Source organism: Tympanuchus pallidicinctus, unplaced genomic scaffold (genome assembly GCF_026119805.1).
Source record: "Tympanuchus pallidicinctus isolate F22 unplaced genomic scaffold, pur_lepc_1.0 scaffold16, whole genome shotgun sequence".
Lineage (NCBI taxonomy): Eukaryota > Metazoa > Chordata > Aves > Galliformes > Phasianidae > Tympanuchus > Tympanuchus pallidicinctus.
The window spans coordinates 9,202,616-9,222,735 of NW_026294679.1; the positions used below are offsets into that span (position 1 = coordinate 9,202,616).

The 20,120-nt window shown below is 50.3% G+C and overlaps 1 protein-coding gene across 1 annotated transcript; it reads right to left on the reverse strand.

Annotated features, from left to right (window-relative positions):
* Window positions 1-9,755: 9,755 nt before the first annotated feature.
* ADRA2A (adrenoceptor alpha 2A) lies at window positions 9,756-12,441 on the reverse strand. Its single transcript, XM_052677482.1, has one exon. It carries the CDS (start codon window positions 12,380-12,382, stop codon window positions 11,051-11,053), a length of 1,332 nt encoding a protein of 443 aa, XP_052533442.1. The 5' UTR covers window positions 12,383-12,441; the 3' UTR covers window positions 9,756-11,050.
* Between the last annotated feature and the right edge of the window lie 7,679 nt (window positions 12,442-20,120).

The following is a 20,120-nucleotide window of genomic DNA, read 5'->3' on the forward strand; positions in this document are numbered from 1 at the left end:
CACAAGAGAGGATTCTGCCAGGAAGATTTTTCCTTTCCCTTTCCCTTTTTTTTTTTTTTTTAACCAAAATCCATGAGGGTACTGTCGCTTTAAAAAAATTTTCCTCCAGAAGAAAGCAGATACAAAGCAGAAATAACCTGGCTTTGGGATTTGGTGACAAGGCCAGGAAGCAAACAGTTAGAGCAGAGTTGTTTCCAGATGCATTGTGACCATGCCATACATTAATCATCTGTGACATGCATAAAGATGAGTGAGTATTTGCCTCTGAAGCCAGCTGCTTCATGCATAGATACAGCCATTGAGAACCCCAGGAGCACGTTTCTAGCCCCTGCCTTCGCAGTACAGAACCAGAAGGGGGGAAACCCAGAGCTCAGATAAGAAACCCCCCAAGGGTCCTAATGCAGCTGAGCACACACATTCCATACGAAAGGGCAAAAGGGTTAAGATGTCAGCACATGAAGAGAACTGAGTACACGGCACCTGGGTCCTTCCCAGGTAAGTGCAGAAGCTTCTCCTCCTGTAGGCAGAGTCTGAGAAAGGCCAGGCCCCAGGGATGTTTCTGCTGAAGAATGTTTCTTCTCCTCCCACCTGGAACTCCATATCTCATAAGCATCAGGCCAGCATCAGGTAAGCCAGAACAGCTGACATCTCAGACGTGCAGCTTAGGTTTTCTGGGCAAACAGAAGCATGCAGCAATCTGCTGTGGCAGCAGGTGGCTCAAAGAGTATATACTGAAAGACGGATTTTCCTCCTTGTCATGGCCCAAACAAGGCAGTCAGGCAGCAGAGCAATCCCCAGAATTACACCCAGTGACAGGACCAAAACACATCACAAGAAAAACGCCTTCTGGTGCTGTTTTGTTGGTTTAGTGAGGGGCAGCCCAGCTGGGCTCTGAGAATCTCCCAGCACTGCCATCAGTTATTCGATCTGTTGAAAATGGCTTAAAGGAGTATTGCAGCTTTCTCCCTGTGATCAGGTGTGGTTTTGCCTGAAATGACTCTTCTCCTCAGGAATGAGAATTTCACTGAGGCCATCCAGCTCACAGGACATGGGATGTTCCAGGTTCTGCTTAAGTCCCATAAAGGTGCTCCTGGGCCAGTCACCTGGGTGCCGGTATGCCAGGCAATGGCACAGAACGTGCTCTGAGCTGCCAAGTGAGAACATACTTTGTTCACCTCCCTCAGCTCAAGGAACTGGGTATATATGGCAGTCCAGCCCTCCCCGTTCCACCTTACTTCTCTCTTGCTCTGATGCATGATACCAAAGGATTTGTGTAATGGTTTAACCAGGGTGAGACCCCAATAAAGCCCCTTGGGAAATACAGCTGACACCTACCGACCTCCTCCATTAGATCATGTATTACTGACTCTTGATGCCATCTGGACCTCTTGGTCCTATCATGACATCATCTACGTTCTCAGACAGGCAGAAGCAGATGAAATGATTTCCATCAATCAGGACTAAGAGAACATTTCCCCTGTGGAGCCATACTCTGCTCCAAGTCACTTAGGAAAGCCCCCAGTGCCATGATGTGTGTGTTCTGTGGGCTAGTAACCTCATTTCCTCCTCGTCATCACATTCTCCTGAGGTGAAGGCACATACAGGACTTTCCCTGCCACACAGAAGATGAAATGGAGCCATCAGACAGGAGTGGAGAAGTGTGCACTTCATAGGGCGTGTTTTTCTGTGCTGCTTAGAGTGCTCAGTAGGTTTCAAATAAAACATACTCACGTTTCTCAGCTCCAAAGGAAAAAAAATCCCCTGTAAGATTTTAGGAGACCCACAGGACTTCTGGATCACTGCTTGGAAAGGGCAGAACTGTAGCAGAGATTAATATTGCATTAGTGAGAACTTCACACAGAAGACAATCCAAACCCACTTGTACACTCTCTGAGTTAATACCAAAGGGTACCCTGCAGGTTTCAATCATTCACTGGGCTTTAGCACCAGCATCTATGTTTGCAACCTGAATTCACTTTGAACACGGTGTTGGCAGCACTGCTGCAGCTGCTGGCTTAGGAAGGAAATTGCTTGGGAAGCTGAGGCAAAGAAATATGTGAAAAGGATGGAAAAAACCACCTTGTTGCTTCTGCGAGTCTCAGGCAGGGCACAGAGAGGGAAGGATGGCAAAAAGGAGATGAGTGATTTGCAGAAGAACAGCTCTGCTCTCGTCTCTCTTGCAAGGATCATTCCTTCTTCTCCCCCATCCACTGATATTGCCTCTGCTTTAAAAATGATATTAATAATAATAAATAAACAGAATTGAAGTGCGACTCCTCTTTTTGAGTAAGTAGACACCATCACCTATGGGAATTCACAGCTATCCACATGCCATTCTCCTGATTCTGAGACACTCTTACATACTCCAGATGGTTCCAACTCACCAAAGTGGGAATTATAGGCACTTCTGCTGCCCGTAGGCAATCCCTGCTCGCTGGCATCCCTGTTTCTCTCTGAAGCTAGCAGCCTTGGACTGTGCCCACCCATGGCTCTGGGTACCCACAAGCACATCTCCTACCACAGTGAGGTCCCCATCTCCTCTTCTGAAGTGGCAGCTGTGTTAGACTGTTCAGAGTCACATTTGGTTCGCATTTTATAGCGGACACTCAAGATAATATTTTTAGAAGAAGCTATACTGGTATTTGCAAAAAATAGCCTTCTTTGCTTTTATCCCAAATGGGGTCTTTTCCAACTTTCTTTTCCCACTTTAGTCATAGTTCTAAAACTGTTTGCATCAGACAACCCAATCCTGGAAGAGCATTAATCAGACTGTCTTTGGGTTCCTGTTGCATAGATGGCAAAAAAACAGTCAGCTCAGCCACAGCATACTTCTCTTATTGAGCAGATGGAGCCCCAAGCTGAGGGCCACTTATAGGTGAGTGATAGTGATCCGTGCATCGTGCCACTGAAGTCCATGCAACAAGAGGGGCTGCCCAGCACTGCAGGAAGCCCTACCTGTCCTTTGCAGTTAAACATGGATTGACAACCTGACATGAGAAGGAAAAGTGAGCTGCAGTGCCAACTTCTGACCTGTCCTCTTGGCTGTGTCATTCCAGGGGCACTCACAAATCTGCTTTGGGAACCATTTTCTCTGCCTGGCTGGAAGCCTGGCAGGAAGCCTGGCAGGGTGAGGTAGAAGAGAAATCTGCCGGCTGTTGGGGATCTGCTGCGTGCTGGCAACTGAGCTGGAGGAGGCCCAGCAGCACTGAGGTGATCTATGGAAACAAAGACAAGGTTGGATATTTTTTATCAGATCCCTGGAAAAAGGGCCTAGGTTTAATAAGGTGCTGCAGCAGCATCCCGCTGCAAGGGAGAAATCAGAAGAGGGGAATTTGGCTCCTTCCCTGCATCCGTAAAGGTGCACACACACCTGCTGCAGTGTGGAGATGTCTACAGGCCCATCAACTCCTGTGGTGATGTTGTAAGCCTTGAGGACATCCCTGCCACCCCAAGCAAGGACCATCTCCTTGGCCAGAATGTCCAGGATGGCATTCAAAGTCCTCTTTGAAATGCACAAACAGCTCCCACAAGCTGTGCACATCCTATTACTTCTGTGCCTTGCACACTCTTAACATCAATCTGTGAGGATCACCGGCTATGGCATGTAAAGGGACACTGACGTGATGAGGAATGAGACCTCAGAGGGCCCTGTGCTTTACCCTGTGTCAGCCACATGGAGGTGGCATGACCCTGTGCGTGATACCAAGTACGGTCAGACATCATCCAGCAAAAGGTACAGGTGACCATGGGACATGAAACCAATATATCTTCCTCTGTGCTCTAAGTGGCTGAAGAGAGGCCATGACTGCCCATCCAGCATGCTCTAACTTGCATGAAAAATTCTAAATAATTTAACTAAGTACCCTTGTGCTAACAAACGAAACCATATCTACTCCTGCAGGAAAAGAATGGACTTGTCACTCTAGGTTATAAAGCAATGCCAGGCTCTTACAGATAAAGCAAGGTGTTGCAATATTTATGAGATATTTGAATTTGGTGTATGTGGAGTGTGACATGAACTCCTCTCTCTTCCATAGGGAACTTCAGTCAGCATGCAGGTAGGCAGTACCTTCAGCTCCATGCAGATCTTTGGTTTGACCAAACCACAGGCTCTCTGTCAGCCTCCTCTCACCAGCAGGTATATTTTGGCTTCCCTGAAGGCCTAGCAGCTGATTTCTGATAGTGCCATACAGAGGCCTGGGCAGGGTGAATGAAGAGGTCACAGTCCTAATTCTTCCAAAGGCAATAAAGCACTCACAGCACAAGTCAATAAAAAAATAACCCAACCAGCACCAACTAACCAGCACAAAAGGTACAGGGGCACTCTCCAAGGGGCCCATGTCTAATTTACAAGACCATTCACACAGATCCTAATGAATTTCCAGATACTCTGGTTTACCACTGGCCTTTTCAAACTGTGCTGCAAACAAAAAGCCAAGGGCTGAGAGCTTGGATTTTCTGCGGCTTGCTTTCTCAGGTCTGACAAAGAGGGAAATGCCAGCTGCATTAAGTTTTATTGTTTTCTTCCCCAATTAAGCCACAGCCACCCACGCAGGGCCATTCCTGGGGACCTGCTGGCTGGCAGCAGTGCCGCCAAGAGCAGCGCAGCTGTTCACATGGCCGCACTCACAGTCCTGCACTGAAATCACCAGCAGCCGCAGGGGAAAAAAAGCACAGTGCACGCTGCAGGATTTCCTACCACAGGGAGAAAGCTGGTCCCCACCACGAGGCAGAAGACGTGGCAGAAGAGCAGAGACAACCATTCATGCGGGATCTGAGGTCCCAGTGGGACAGAGCTCCACAAGAAGGATGGTCATATTCCCATGCAGACTGATAAGGATCCCAGAGCAATGTAATTCCCTTCTGCAGGTGATGCTCCCTTGCAGCTTGGGTCTTTAACACTCCCTTATGCTCAGAAGATGCCCACATAAATCCACTGAGGCTGCAGTCTGGGGGGAAAAGGGAGCTAAATATTTAATTTCAGGCTCTTTCATCAAATATTTAATCTATTTAATATTAATTAAATCTTGGTCTGAATAAACAGCTAAAAACTCACCTCTTCCTCCAAACATTTGATAACTTGAACATGACAGCTTACACCATCCCATCTGAGATGGCAATGAATAAGGGTTTTTTTTCCACCTTTAAGATCTTAAAAGCAATGGCAGATAGCTGACCTCCTTGTTGGCCTCCCCCAGTCCTTTAAGGCAGGATCTTTTGTGTGTCAATATACGGTAACATCATCTGGTTTACACCAACATTTCCACACCCTGCTTGGTAACCTCTCATCTTTGAAAGACTACATTTGTACCCCCCACAAATGCGCACACCCAGGCAGTGCAGCAGGAATCCATGAAGCTAAGCTGGAGGAAGGGGAATTCCAGGGTGAGGTGGTGGTGAGGGAGGGCTAAAATAGGAACAGATCATTTCTACCCCAAAGGATTTAATCCACTTAACGCCAGGCCATGAAGTCAGCTGCCACCATTGCACCTGCAGCCACTATTGCCTTATATTACAGAAGGAAACCCTATTTGGATCAAGGTCCATTCACACCAGTCGCATCAGCCAGAACTCATTTTCTAATTAACCCTGGTAGAGCAGTCAGCAATGAAGGATTGCCCTGCACACAGCACTGCTTACCTTGCTTCCCTCAGCACACGTCCCGTTGAGCAGAGCAGATTTGAGCTTCTTTTCCTTTCTGCTGCACTGCCTTAAAGCTATCCCACTCAAATGATAGGAAACAGCAATGAAAACAATTATACTGCTGCTCAAAATGGAATGGATGCACCTCCATCATCCTGAGACAGCAATGCTGAAGGCCCCGATCCCACTGGAGATGAAGCCTTCAATGTAAGCAAGTCAGGTTAGTCAGGTTATTCTGCTTATACCAGCTATTTTAACTCCTCTGGCCCCACAAAATTTGGGGCTTAAAAGTCAGTCTTTGAAAATAATAAATGCAGGATTGGTTTTAAATAGCTGAATGCTTTGCAGCAACTCAATGCATGCAGATGGAAGGCAAGGCAGCCTCCAGCAGGCGTTGCTTTCTCAGAGATGGTTGTGGTGGAGAGCTCTTTCCTTTTTTTCCTGTAGAGAGTAATTGAAAAGCAAACAGGAAAAAGGCCATAAAGTCACGGCCCAGAAAATCACCACTGTTTCAATCAGCAAAGGAGCAATCAATTCTCCATGTAGCACTTGATTAAAAACAAAAGTTTCTCATCTCTGGGAGCAAACTCTACAGCAAGTGAGTCCCAGAGCTCTGGAGGACTGCAGGGCTGCTCCTGCCAATGCCACGTCCCAGCTATGCCTGAGCCAATGCAGGTCAGATGCTGCAAGAGTGGCAAATGAGGAAGGAGGGGTGTTTAAGTCAACTCACCTCCCGATGAGTCCCGCTTGCACTGTTACTCTTGCATTTGACTTAAAAAAACATTTTTCAGAGGCTCTCCTCTCACTGGAGCAATGCTGAAGGGAAACACATGTCGGTGGAATTTCTCCCTCAGCGCAGAAAGCAGTTCTAGCCCAGGAAGTCCCTGAACACCCAGCAGCCCTCGAGCTTCCTGGGAGGGGTCCTTGTTGCTCTGTGTTCCCTGACATCAAAGCCATGCAGGACTTCAGAGCCCTCCCATGAACACGATGTCCCCTCACCTGATCATTTGGAGTTGACCACCGCACCAACAAACCCAGCGCCAGCTTAAGCTCTTTGAAGCCAGTAAAAGCCAGCAAGTTTATGCCTTTGCTGACAAATACCTATGCCTCTCCTCAAGTAGTGGAGAGGCCTTCTTGCTCCATTTCCAGTTTGTCCTCACATTGCTTTGTAGGGTTTGGGTACCACACCCCACTCATCTCAGCAGCTCCTGCTGTGAGATGTTGGCTTCACACACTCGTGGTCCCACGTGGGAAATCAGCACTGCTGGGGGACTGCTCAAATGCCTCAAAAGGTCCCCTCAGAAGGAAAGGATGTTGAACAACCAGCTCACATGTCAGCATCTCCATTCAACATCTTCTGGCATCTCCTGCTCCAGGCAGAGGTTGAGACCTGCTGCCATGAAACAAACTCAACAACAGCTCAAACTTGCTCAAGCCAAGGCAGATCTGAAAAGCTGGGCATGGCACAAAGTGGGAGAATACCCAGAAGCCATCTCTGCATTAGCAGGGCACAGGATGGCAGAAGTAAAGTGCCTGGTCCCAGCTCCCTCCCCATGCAGAGAAGTCCAAAATTGGGGCTGTCCTGGGCCCCATAGCCATCTGTTGCACAGGTCCATAGGACCTGGGGCCAGACAGAAGCCACAGCCCAACCCAAGGAAGGTGTGATTTAAGGTGCTTTCCACAGCTGTAATCTCACCTGTACTTTTGAGGCTCAGCCCGCTGCCCTTGCAGTTCACAGAGCAGTCAGCATCTGCTCCATTTGTGAGCTGAGTGCCTCAGGGCTGGGCTCTCTGCTGACCTGGCAGTCAGGCTCAGCAGCTGCACAGACCTGGCACCACACAGAGCATCACCACAAACCAGCTGCACAGCAAGGTCTGCAGCGGGAGCGGTGCCACATCTGCCAGAGCACTGCCTGTAACCCAGGAGCAATCTCTGTAGACTGAACTTTTCCAGCAGTGAAAGAGCAAGGATTATTCAGAAATAAAATAATACAAAGAGCCACAAGGACAGATTCCCAAGCTGCCTCCCAGCCACCCGACCCAAGAGGAACAGCATGGGGCACCAGAACCAGTGAGCCCTACTGTGTGGGGAGGGGTACTCCTGGCACAGCATAGTTGAGGGACATGGGCTGAAACCCACAGGAGCTTTCTCAGGCCTGAAAAATGCATGATTTGTGAGTAGAGTGGCTGGAACCAAGTCCAGTCCTCCTTGGGTCACCGTGGAAAGGCTCCTCAATATGACCGGCCCCTTGTACCTCTGCAAATAGGGGCAAAACCCCACAGCAATAAGTGTGAGTGCCAGCAGAGAGGGGTCAGAGACAAGCTCTGGGCAGGCTGTCAGCTGGCTGTGCAAGAAAAGCCTGCAGCTCACCCATAGAGACATCTTGGAGCTGAGCCTTGCCAGCTCCAATGCCTCAGGCCACTCCTCATCCACCACAGCATCTCCATGACACAGCCTGCAGGGCCCTGCAGTTGGACACATCCCCCCAGCCAACAAAAATGGCTCAAGACAGATCCGAAAGCAAATGTCCAGCAGCTCAGGGAAATGAAACACAAAAGAATCAGCAGGCAGCAGGCAAAGGCAGCAGGATGGTGGAAATTAAGACACCAGCCACAGGGTTGGACAGGCAGCTCTGCATGGCAGATGAAAAAGTCACTGCCTGCACCCACCGCAGCTCCTGGGGCATTTTATTTGGCTGGTCTGAACCACAAGGGGTCGGGAGGAACATAACCCCAAAAGCACGTTGCTTTTGCATTTGGTGGAAAACTGGGAGCAAGCTGTGCATATTTAAGCCATGCACAGTGACAGCCCATCAAAGCCCCTGCCCCAAATCCACCAGAACACCGGCTGTGCTAGAGACTTGGCCAGCAGGCCAGCAGGCAGAAGGATGGGGATGTGTGACTGATGGCCACTCAATTGCCAACTCCTACATCTATCCTAGGGTCTGCTTGGGAAAACCTGCCAAAGCCAGCAGGTGTACCTGCAGCCAGAGGGGACAGCAGAATACCTGCCTCCATCACACCTCCAGGCCTGCAAAACACTCTGGCCACGTGAGCACTCCTGCATACATGCAGGAATATCTCCTTCCAGCCCAATTACTTCTAATCCCATCTGCAACCTAATTATTACAAACCTTCTCAACCAATCAGCTATAAAGCAGCCACAGCTGGGCAGCCCCAGCAAGAGCCAAAACCAGGGTCAGGCTGCATTTCTGAGGAGCAAATCACCTCTAAGCTCTTTTCTCTAAGAAACACATGAATGCTCTTACCGTGCCATGAAAGGGGGTGGGAAGAACAAGAAACACCAAGGACTCATTTGTTGCTCTGCCCCTGTGCAATGAAGCGAGCCATTGTTCCCTACCTGCTGTCACACTGCCTTCAGAAAGCACCACTGCTTTTCCCAACGTGTTCCTGTAGCAGTGTCAAAAGCAAAGCTGCCTGAGAATCGGTGAGAAGCTGGAAAAAAATACGACACAGCTAAACAGATTATTCAGAAGGCTTTCACGCTTGATCTGTAAACACTCTTTTATTTATTAAAAATAATCATCCATTGTAGCAACCTCTGCTTGTGTTTTCTGCTTTGTTTTTACAGTCAAGCACAGTTTATTTGCTCTCCTCACCTTTTGAGGATTCAACTCTGAAAACGCAAGTGAATGTAAACACTGCTCGCCAGGTCCAGGGTGCGTCCGGGCACCCTGCGAGTGAATACAAAGTCAGAAGGGAGCAAAATCAACAGAACACATCCAAAAGTAAAAAGGTGCTGCTGTAAAGTCTCTTCCTGTGCACCACACAACCCTACAGAAGGCAAATCCATCCTATACATGAGATTTGAACTTTGCTTTCTCCAAACAGTTCCTACGATCTGTCATCACTGAAGAGCTGTATGGGTGGCATTAGGAGGCTTGCAGACTCCTTCATTAAGAGAGATCAGGAAGTTTTTCCTTTCAGCATTCTCCAGAAATTTCTCCATGGCAGAAGGATGTGACATTTGTTCTCTTTGTGTTTTTAGTTTTGAGCAGAAAAAGCTGAAAGACATTTCAAGAGAGGAGTGGAAAGGCAGCATCAACTCCCTCTCCTGCTCCAACCTCACAATATTTACACTTTGTGGTTCTCTTACACTATAAAATACTCTCTTACACTATAAAATACTGGGGAACCTGCCAGGAAGTTCCCCCTTCCAGAGCTTTGCCCTGTGTAAGATCACAAGAGGGATGCTTCAGCATTTCCTAGGGCAGATGAGAGCGGCAGATTGCAAACTGAACTCTCCCTCACTCAGGGAACACAGCGGGAGTTAAAACAGCAGAAAATCAATAGAAACAAGACAGCGTGATATACGGAGCTCTGACGTTTGCTTTGAAATGTTATCTATTTACAGTCGGGGGTGGGGGAACCGAGTTAGCATTGAACACGCTTTGGCGCTTCAATACAGTGTAATATCAGCCAAGGGGAAGTTGCCGAGAGCTTGGCTGGGTCCCAAGCTCTGCACGGTGTGAGAAAGAGCCCTCAGCAGCCCTTGGGTGCCCACCTGCACGGCAACCGCCCCACGGCTCTGCTGCAGCTGGTAGGGACATGGAAGTTATAGCTCAGCCTTATCATACCACGGGCAGCACTGAATTTAACAGAACCAGGTAGAACAGAGAGAAAATGAAAAAACAGAAACAAAACTAGACTGTTAGGGAGTGTGATCCTCAGCTCTATAGCCAAAAAGAAAAAAAAAAAAGAAAAAAGAAAATAGAAAAAAGAACAGCAGGACACTGAAATGGAAATGTTGGTAATATTATCCACTTGTCAGGCAGGGGAAATTACTCTAACTCTTTGTTGGTTTTGAGTAAGGAGGATTTCAGGGAATGGGAAGAGAGGGATTTTTCAGGTGTCAAACATAATTAAAGCATTCACAGTTTCAAAGCTGCTTGCCTTACAGAAATCAAGACATTCAGATGCAGAGATACAATACTGTATTTTACAAGGGGGTTAAAATTAATTACATATACAATGGGGGGTTAGGGGAGGGGGAAGATACAACAAAATAAAAAGCCAACACCTCTGAAGGGGCATACTCCCTCTTTGCTGTTCATCCCACGGAGCTGTGCGTCATTCGTCTTTAAAGAGTCAAAATGAGCAGTCATGAAAATATCCACTGAGAGACTCTGTGGCAAAAGAAAAAAATCTCACAAAGTAAACCGAGCGAATCGAAAGTCATCCTCCCCTGGGAGCTGAGTGCCAGGCTCAGACCTCCACTTGCCTGCCGCTCCTTGCTGCCGCTGTTGGGCGTTTCAGTGGGCTCATCTCAGGTTTGGAAGGCTTCCTGATCACAAGCTGAAGGAAACCATCCCATGCAAGCACAGCCCAAGAAGCCATGCCTTACTCTCTTGCAAAGTCTTGAATTATTAGTTCTGCCCACAGGTCCTTCAAACGATCCTTTTCCTCTCTATCCTGCAGAGGATCCTTTTGAAGGCCCGTCTGAAGTCGTGGTTGAAAATGGTGTAGATGACGGGGTTCAAGGAGCTATTGCAGTAACCGAACCAGAAGAAGAACTTGAAGAGGGTGGCAGGCACAGAGCAGCTCTTGCAGACTGCAGTCAGCGTGTAGGTGAAGAAGAATGGGAACCAGCAGATGACAAAGACCCCAATCACCACTGCCAGCACGAAGGTGAAACGCTTCTCCCGGTTCTGCCTGCCCCTCCACCGGGACCCTTTGGTGTTCCTCTCCTCCTCCGTCTTCCTGGGCAAAGCGTCCCCAGGTTTAATCTGGCTCAGCTTAGTCTTGGTCTTTCCCCGCAGGGGTCTCTCTGACTTCTTGGGCTGGTTGTTCTCCTGGTGCTCAGAGGAGGAGGTTTCTTCCATATCTATGCCGTTGACCTCTCCCTCCTGCCCTTCTCCAGCTCCGGCCGCTTTCTCCCCATTGAGCTGGGCTGAAGCTGGCAGGTCCTCCTTGTCAGCCAAGCCATTCTGCTTTTTCTCCGGGCGCTCCGCCCTCTTGTTCAGCGGGACCCTGGTTCGCCTCTTGGCTATCTGATAGATGCGCACGTAGACCAGGATCATGATGAGGCACGGGGTGAAGAAGGAGCCGATGCTCGACGAGATGATGTACCACTTCTCGTCATTGATCTTGCACCCTGCCGGCCACTGGTCCACCTTCTGCACGCTCTTCTTCTCTATGGAGATGAGCGGCGGGAAGGAGATGACGGCCGAGATGACCCAGACGATGAAGATGATGCACTTGATGCGGCGCGGGGTGCGCTTGAGGTTGTATTCGATGGCTTGAGTGATGGACCAGTAGCGGTCCAGGCTGATGGCACACAAATGCACGATGGAGGAGGTGCAGAACAGCACGTCCAAGGCCAGGTAGATCTCGCACCAGACTTTGCCGAAGTACCAGTAGCCCATCACCTCGTTCGCCAGGGAGAAGGGGATGACCAGCGTGGCCACCAGGATGTCGGCCGAGGCTAAGGACACCAGGAAGAGGTTCTGGGGGGCCTTGAGCGCCCGGCTGGTGAAGACGGCAATGATGACCAGGACGTTGCCGAAGACGGTGAAGAGCATGAGCAAGCCCGCCAGGCTGATGAGGGTGACGGTGGTGTGCAGGGGGTACGGCATGCTCCATCCCAGCCCGGCCCCGCTGTCGTTGAAGGTCCCGTTGGCGCCGGGAGGCGGGTAGCCCTCCTCCTCCTCCAGCTGCCGCTGGTACTCCATGGAGGAGAAGTGGCCCCTCTCCGTGAACGGGCGCTCCGGGTTAAACATCAACCCCGCTGCGCGGACACCCCCGCCCTTCGCCCCCTGCCCCACCCGCGCCGCTCCCGGCTCTCCGCGGGGCTCCGCGCTCCTACAGCGGCGCCGCCCGGGCGGGGGCTGAGCGGCGGCGGCCGGGGGGGCGAGGGCGGGCGCGGCTCATGCCGGGCGCGAAGCGCAGCGGAGCCGAGCCTGGGCTGCAGCCGACGGAGGCTGCTCTGCTTCGCTCGCCGCTGAGCCGTTTTATAGCCCCGGATCAGGCCGGGGCTGCCGCGTCAGCCCCACGTGGGGAGCTGCCCCCGGTGCGCGCACACGCACACACACACACGGACGCGGGCAGACGCGCCGCGCACACACAAACAGACGCACATACACACACAGACACACATGTATACACACACACACACACAGACCCCGCAGCTTCGCCTGCAGCGCCGACAAGCTCAGCCCCGTCCGCCTCCTGCCCGCTGCTCCGGGCACCCCCAGCCCCCGGCTCCCCCACCTTCCCCGAGCATCGCAGCCTCACGGCGCGGTGCCACCCCATCCCGCACGGGCTCCGAGCCCTGCGCGGCTCCCTCCCCCCCGCGCACACACACACACACACGGCCGTGGTGCCGCTTCGGGCCGTCGCGAGTGGGGAAAGGCGAGGCGGGGGGAGCAGCCGGGCGGCGGCCCCAGGCAGCGCGGGGGGGCAGTGGCACCTGCTGGCCGCCGCACCGCACTGCACGCAGCGGCCCTCGTGGCCACAGCACCCACGCGATGTCCCGACCTGCGGCACCCGAACGCCAGCAGCCGCAACCGGCGCCGGGGGGGTTCCTCCTGCCACACGCCAGTTCCCCGCAGGCTCTCGCAGTCTCTCCTCCACGCAGGAGGATGGGAGGCGAGCGGCAGCCCTGCGGCTGCCCCACGGAGAGGAGCAGCCTCAGACCCCCACGTGCTGGCTTCGCCCCCCTGGGTTGCAGCAGCATCACAGCACCTGGTTAGCAGCAAAGAGCAGTGGTGGCACACCTAGTGGCCCCCAGATCTAAGCACGCATAGAGCGCTGACCCATACAGCCCCGGCTTACACACTCATGGGCTCTTTGCTCTCACTTTTAGATGTCCCTAAAGATGATCAGGGTTCAGGTAGCTCTCAGTTAATCACCACATCAGGTGCTTGAGCCAATAAAGGTATTTCCTGCACAGGAGGGAGAAAGCCCTGTTCCCTCATCTCACACTGTGCTATAAGCAGTGACACAAATTAGGGCCTGGGATGTGGGAGCTGCTGGACACAGCCTGCAGTGCTGACACGGGTGAGAGGGCAGTGGGGGAGATGCCCATTTTGCAGATGCCAGCTGCAAAGAGTGCCTTCAAGTCTGTAAAGTGAGGCCACAGTGACACACACACACACACATTTTCCTGTATTCACTGACCTCCATCAGAATCGGTGCAATCTGTAAAATCTGACCTCACAGCACAGGGCACATGGAGACAGAGGGTGCAGGGACTCCTGGGGCTGCAGCAAGGCTGGGAGTGCTGTGCTGGGACCTCATGCTTTTCTGGAGAACCTATCGCATCCTCACAAGCCAAATTCCTCAACCTGGGCAGAGTGTAGATGTAAATGATGAAACCACAACAGCTGCTTCAATTTTCTCTCTCCTTTTGTAGATGGAAACCCCTCAGTCTCACATAAAGCTCAATCCAGCCACTTCCACTCTGAGCTGTGACATTGAGAAAGCAGACCCCAGAAGCACCTGTAAGCACCTCAGTAGCATCACATCTCCCTTTCAGCCTCTGTCCAGGTCGTCTCACAGCTCTGCCATAATGGTGGGAAGCACCAGGGCTGGTGCAGACCCCCAGGATAGCCCCCAAGCACATCCACTCCTGCAGGAGGGCTGTGGTAGGATCCCATGTGTTATGGTAATTATAATGCCTCAGCACTTGAGTCCTGGGATTTGGTGAGAAACGTGCATTTGTAGTCTGTGGAAGACTGTAGAGAAAAAGCTTGGGGGGAACGAAGGGGGAAGTAACAGTAAATAAAATTTTGATATCAGTCTCCTGGCATCCAGCTGCTCAGCATTTGGATGCATGCTGCTAACAAGGCTGATGAGAGCAGCCAGGGCTCTGAAGCCCCACCTCCATCAGCACATGCCAGTGGGACAGCCCACGAAGCTGTTCAAGGCCTGTGAGCTACAGACTCAAGGCACAGCCAAGCTGTGCCACAACAAACACTGCTTTTCCCTTTTTCTTTTGCTCTTATACCTCAGAAGATGCTGTGGAAGAGGCACAGATCTCCAGCACTCAGACCTGACCCCAATGGGTGCATTGCTGCCCAACAACACCATCAGCCAAAGCACTGCCCATTTCCAGGAGGGCACTGCGAGTGCTGTGATTCATCTTTTCCTTCTTAGAAAAGAAAAACAAAACACTCTTTAAAATGAAAAAAATCATCACAAGCGTGGCAGGCCTGGCCACCCCCTGTCCATCCCTACCAGCTGCTCAGGCACTTTGCCCTGCTCACACATCCAGCCTCACAGTCCTCCCCTTCACCACCCACTGCTATGCCGCAGATGTGCATTTTGCTTCTTTCCCTCCACTTCACAGCAGTGCCTTTGCAACAGGGTTTGCTCAGCCTTGGCTGCTGGCTGTGCTTCCCTGAGTTATTTGATCAAATAGGTGTGGGAAGAGCCACAGGGACAGCACCCTGCTGCTGGCTGTGCAGAGCAGCATAGTGAGTATCACCAACCATGGCAGATCCTCATATCTAGCTCAAACCAGCATGAGACAGTCCCCGTGCAACCACCAGCTCCTTCCATACTGTTCTGCAAACAGCTTTAAAGCCTTGCTCGTGTTTCCCCATAGGCCACACTCAGGTTGCCAGCCCTGTCAGGCAAGATTCTAAGCAGCAGGTTGGGTTGTGCAGCCCAATGCTGACAGCCAAGACAAACATTGCTGTGCTACCAGCTGCAGCATGGTGGAGCTTGGGGCACAGGCACAGCGCTCATGTGAGCGTCATGTTTGTCCACTGCTTTACCTCCCTGTAAAGTGCCACTCAGGCACTTCATGCTGAGTGGGGAAAGTGAAGAAAAGAGACTGGGTGCTGCCAGCTTTCCCTGCAGCCTTCCCTCAATGGGAGCAATACAGCCCCAGCAGCTCAGCAGGTCGCCTTTCACCAGCAGAGCCAGCCCGTGTTTCAGGCAACATTGAGATTATCTCTCTATAAAGCTTTTTGTTTCACACCTGAGACAGGTTAGCACTCAATTACTCAGCTGAGAAGCCGTAACTCATTCCATCAAGTTGCTCTCCCTCGGGTCCCCGCCCCATCTTTACCCTTTCCCTCCCTGCTCTTCACTGTCTCCATCCAAAGCCATGACAGCCATGCTCCAGGCTGCAACCAGCAGCATCCTGAGGCTGCAGAGCCAACCTGGCATGTCCCTGTCTCTGGTTGCTGTGGGGAGGGAACTCCTCCACCCCTTCACAGCCCAGGCAAGTGTTCAGCACCAGCGTTCCACGCACGCCCACAGCAGGCAGGTAGGCTCAGTTTAACCCAGCTTGGCCAAAACGAAGCCAGCATGGCAGTGCTGCAGACAAGGATCAAAGCGCTCCGGGTGGCAGCAGCACTTCTTGAAGGCTGAGCTGCACTGAGCATAATTGCCTGGAATTGCTGGGTTCCCAGAAAGCAGAGCACATTGGCGCAGCTCCACGAGGAGGGAGGCCACCAGGGAACACGACAAGACTTGAGGTGCTTTCGTTTATTACTTATTTCACCATCTAGTGGCAAAAGCAAATAGCGCTGAGATATCACGCAGGAGCTGCAGCTGGACCTGCAGGGAAGTTTCTCTCTGTGTCAACTTCTGTCCCTCTCCATCTCCCACCCTCCTGTAGCAGGGGATGGGGACGAGGATGCAGGGCAGCATCCAGAGCTGCATCGTTCCCCCAGTCCTAAACCACAGCCCTGCACAAAGCCCCCTCTGACAGCCACCCCAGGACACGGTTCAGTGGGCATGGTGGTGGTGGGTCGATGGTTGGACTAGATGATCTCAGTGGGCTTTAACCAACCCTGACTCTTCTCTCCAGAGGCAGGGCTTCCATCCTTGTGCTTGGTTTGCGGATCCTGCGTGCAGCACATGGCAGAGTGGAATCCATCATCCTTACCGAGCCTGTTCCCTCCTTGGCTACAATACAATTAACCCTGTACAGATTGCAAGGTACAACATTTTTTTTTCCTGTGAGGCTCAAATTAAGTTTAAACACCAGCATGTGATTTATTTGCTTATTCAGCACTATGACCTGCTTTTCAGCTACACAAAGCCTCTCTCTCCCCAGGAAACATTTATCCTATCTGGGAACTGTTTACTGAGGGCAATAATGTGTAACCAGGATAAAGCACTCAGAGAAGGCAGGCTGGTACACAGATATGAGAGAAGAAGTATAGTGCATCCACACTTGTGCCTTTTTGATTCCAGTTTTCTTTTTCCCATGAACAGCAAAGGCAGCAAGGTAAATTATTGCCACACAGAACTAAAGAGCAAAATAATCCATGTCTTGCTCTGAAGCATCACAAGAAACTAAGTGCATACAAGAAACCACGAATCTCTGCTGCTACACTGTTCCCTGCTTTGCTGAGAAGACAGAGCAAAGGGAAGAGGGAAAAGAGAAATCAGACATTCAGCCTTCAGCACGAATTAATGAAGGGCAGGGTCACAGAAACAGAATATCCCGAGTAGGAAGGAACCCAACAAGGAACATCGAAGTCCAACTCTTGGCCCCATACAGGACCACCCAAAAATCAGATCATATGCCTGAGAGTGTTGCCCAGATGCCTCCTGAACTCCAGCAGCTCAGTGCTACGGCCATTTCCTTGGTGAGCCTGTCCTGTGCCCACCAACAACTGGTGGGGAACCTTTTCCTGATATTCAACCTGACCTTCCTCATCACAGCTTCATGCCACTGGATAGAAAGGGAAAGCAAATTTGAAGAGATGCTTGATCTCTCAAGAGATGGGCAGTACCAAACCCTTCCTGAACTTGTTTCCACTCATTAAGCCCAAGCAGTTTGCTGGCTCACACCCACAAAGAAGTAGAAATTGCCACACAGTGCCTGAGAGTTACATGAAGCATATCCCAACTGCACTGACAGGAAAACTGCAACCAGAATCAGGACTTTACCTCGCCCTTCCAGTTCAGCCAGGTTAGAGGCAGCCCCCCAAGCCCACGGCGCATTTCAGCCGGCTTTAACCAACAGCCCTGCAAACCTTCCTTGGCCACACAGCCAGGAACCAAGCCTGGGTCACCCCAGAAAGCTCTCAGGTCTCTGAGCACCTCGCCAGCACAGCCCAGGCCTCAGCAGCTAAAACTCACCTCTGATCCACCGGTACCACCTGGTGTGAGTTGTCCTTCAGATGAGCTAGAAACACGAGTGATAAGCAATGCTTTCATACATACCTTGAGAAAATTTAATTTTTGAAAAATAAATATTTATGGGGAATTAAATGTCTCTATGAAATGAGAATGACATTTTCCCATTAATATTTCACTAACCATTTAATTGTGGGAGCATGTGGGTTTTCCCAAAGCAGAAGCGATGAGCTTGAAGCATCGCGCATATCCCAGACCTCTGAGTACTGCTTAGTGCTGTGTCATCTCATGAACTAAGCCATTCTTCCTAAGATCAACCACAGAATTTCTGAATCCAAACGCATTCCTATCTGAGCCTCAATAGATACCCCAGGACAAACCATCCATCCTGGAGGTGTTCATGCACCAAAACCCTCCAACACACGGCACAGGGGAGGGCTGGCTGCACGGACCCACTCACCAAGACTTGGCCCAACTTTCTTCTAGGGGATTTCCTCCAGCTACTCTCACCCCTTCTAGGCAAACTTCCAGCTGCCTGAAGCCACTGGGAAATGCACTGGTCCCCACACCAGCACCATGTGGGACTCCACATCCTGGCAGGTTGGCACAGCTCAGCAGACCCAAAAAGCGCTTTATTTGCAGACTAAGAAGCCTGACATCAGAGCTGCCTCTTACCAGCAGCTCCCTGCCCAGCTGAACTTCTTGCCCTTTGCTTGCTGGCAAGGGCAGATGACTCAAACTTCTTAGTTGTAACTTCCCACCCAGTTAAAATACTTGGCAAGGACAAAAAAATGAAAATAAATTGAAGGGCATCCAACAAAGCTTAGGTCATACAGAGGGAAGAGTTTTGCAGTGCTGTTCGTACCATGCCTGCTTTCAAGCAGTGTTTTGAGATTTTCTTGGGGGGAAAAAAAAGAAAAAAGGCTTTTCCATTAAAACTGCACATTCTAAGTTTGGAAATCACTTCACATAGCCAGCTGTAACAACACAGGACAAAAAGCAAAGCAGCCAATTGGTCAACTAAAGAAACTATCAAAGGACAGCAAATTAAGGATTCCTTATGAGCTTTAACAAAGAAATACTTTTCCAACAGAAAGAAAAGGATGGTGTTGTGGAAAGAGCTTTTAAAACGGAACACTTGTGTGCAATTTTGCAGATAGCATCTTACTCAGAGGGAGTGGGGTAGATTGATCTCTAAAGACTCTTAAAAGGTTTTGCAGTGGAAAAATAGTTGCAAGGCATACAGTCAGATAATTAACTGTGCAGCCCAGGCTGCCAGCTGCTCACTCAAATACTCCAGATGGCTCCTCCTCTAAAACATCATCATTTGATCTTGGTAATCAAATTATCTCCCACTCTTACAATCCTAAGTGAGGCAAGGCTCGTATAAAGAGATGATATATTTTATTCGACTGAAACGGCTTGCAAAAGCAATATAAATGAGCTTTCAAGGCACTCTGTCTCTCTTAATTGTATCAAAGCTCACCATCTCCAGCCCTTTAACACCTTTTCTTTTCCTGGCATAGGCTGCTGTTGCCACCACATCCAACCCAAAAGCACCGTTCGTGTTTGCACGCCACACACTGAGGCACAGAAATCCATAACTTCCCAGTGGGAATTGGGACATGCCACTGGACACAGCACTGGGAGACTCAGTATCCTCAAGCATGTAGGCTGGATTCATTACACCAAAACGCAATCCAGCAGAGTTGCCCAAAGTGACTGCCTGTGTGCTTTTTGAGGCCTTGATACAGACCTTAGGATACAGCGTGCCAGAAACAGAAATCTTCTTTTCTTTTCATTCTTTGGAGCTCTTCTGATCAGGCACATCTCTGGATGTATTTGAGTAGAAACTGATCATGGCTGGCAAGGTCCCATCCTGGGAAAATAGAACCCAACCAGTGCAGTGCCGATCTACAACTGAAAAGAAAAATTAAACTAGAAATTTCTCAATGCTTTCAGCAAACGTTGAGCTTGGACAGTTTAAAAAAGCCAGCTGAAACATTCAAAGCCACAACTTCCCAAAGCATGCACTCTTGCTATTATGAACACAGTTTTAAACTCCGGCAATATTTAAATCAACCTCCCCCCGTAAAGTTTGGTATCAATTTTGCCTCTCAAACCTACTTACAAGAGACGATGAAAATCGGCGCTACAGCTGATCAGAAGAAACCATTTATTATTGCAGTGGGTGGTTGGCATCTGAAAATCTAAACCCCAATCGGATCATTTCGTAGTAGGATTATTCCCCACCGAAATTTTGCACTAAACTTCATCACCCACTCAATTCCAGTTTTTCGTAGCAGCTGCACTTTCATGTTACAGACTGGAGAGCAAAGAACAAAGCAGCTTGCTAAAGACCATGAATGGGGAAAAGGAGTCGGACCCGGGCTGGGAAACTATGGAGAAGGATAA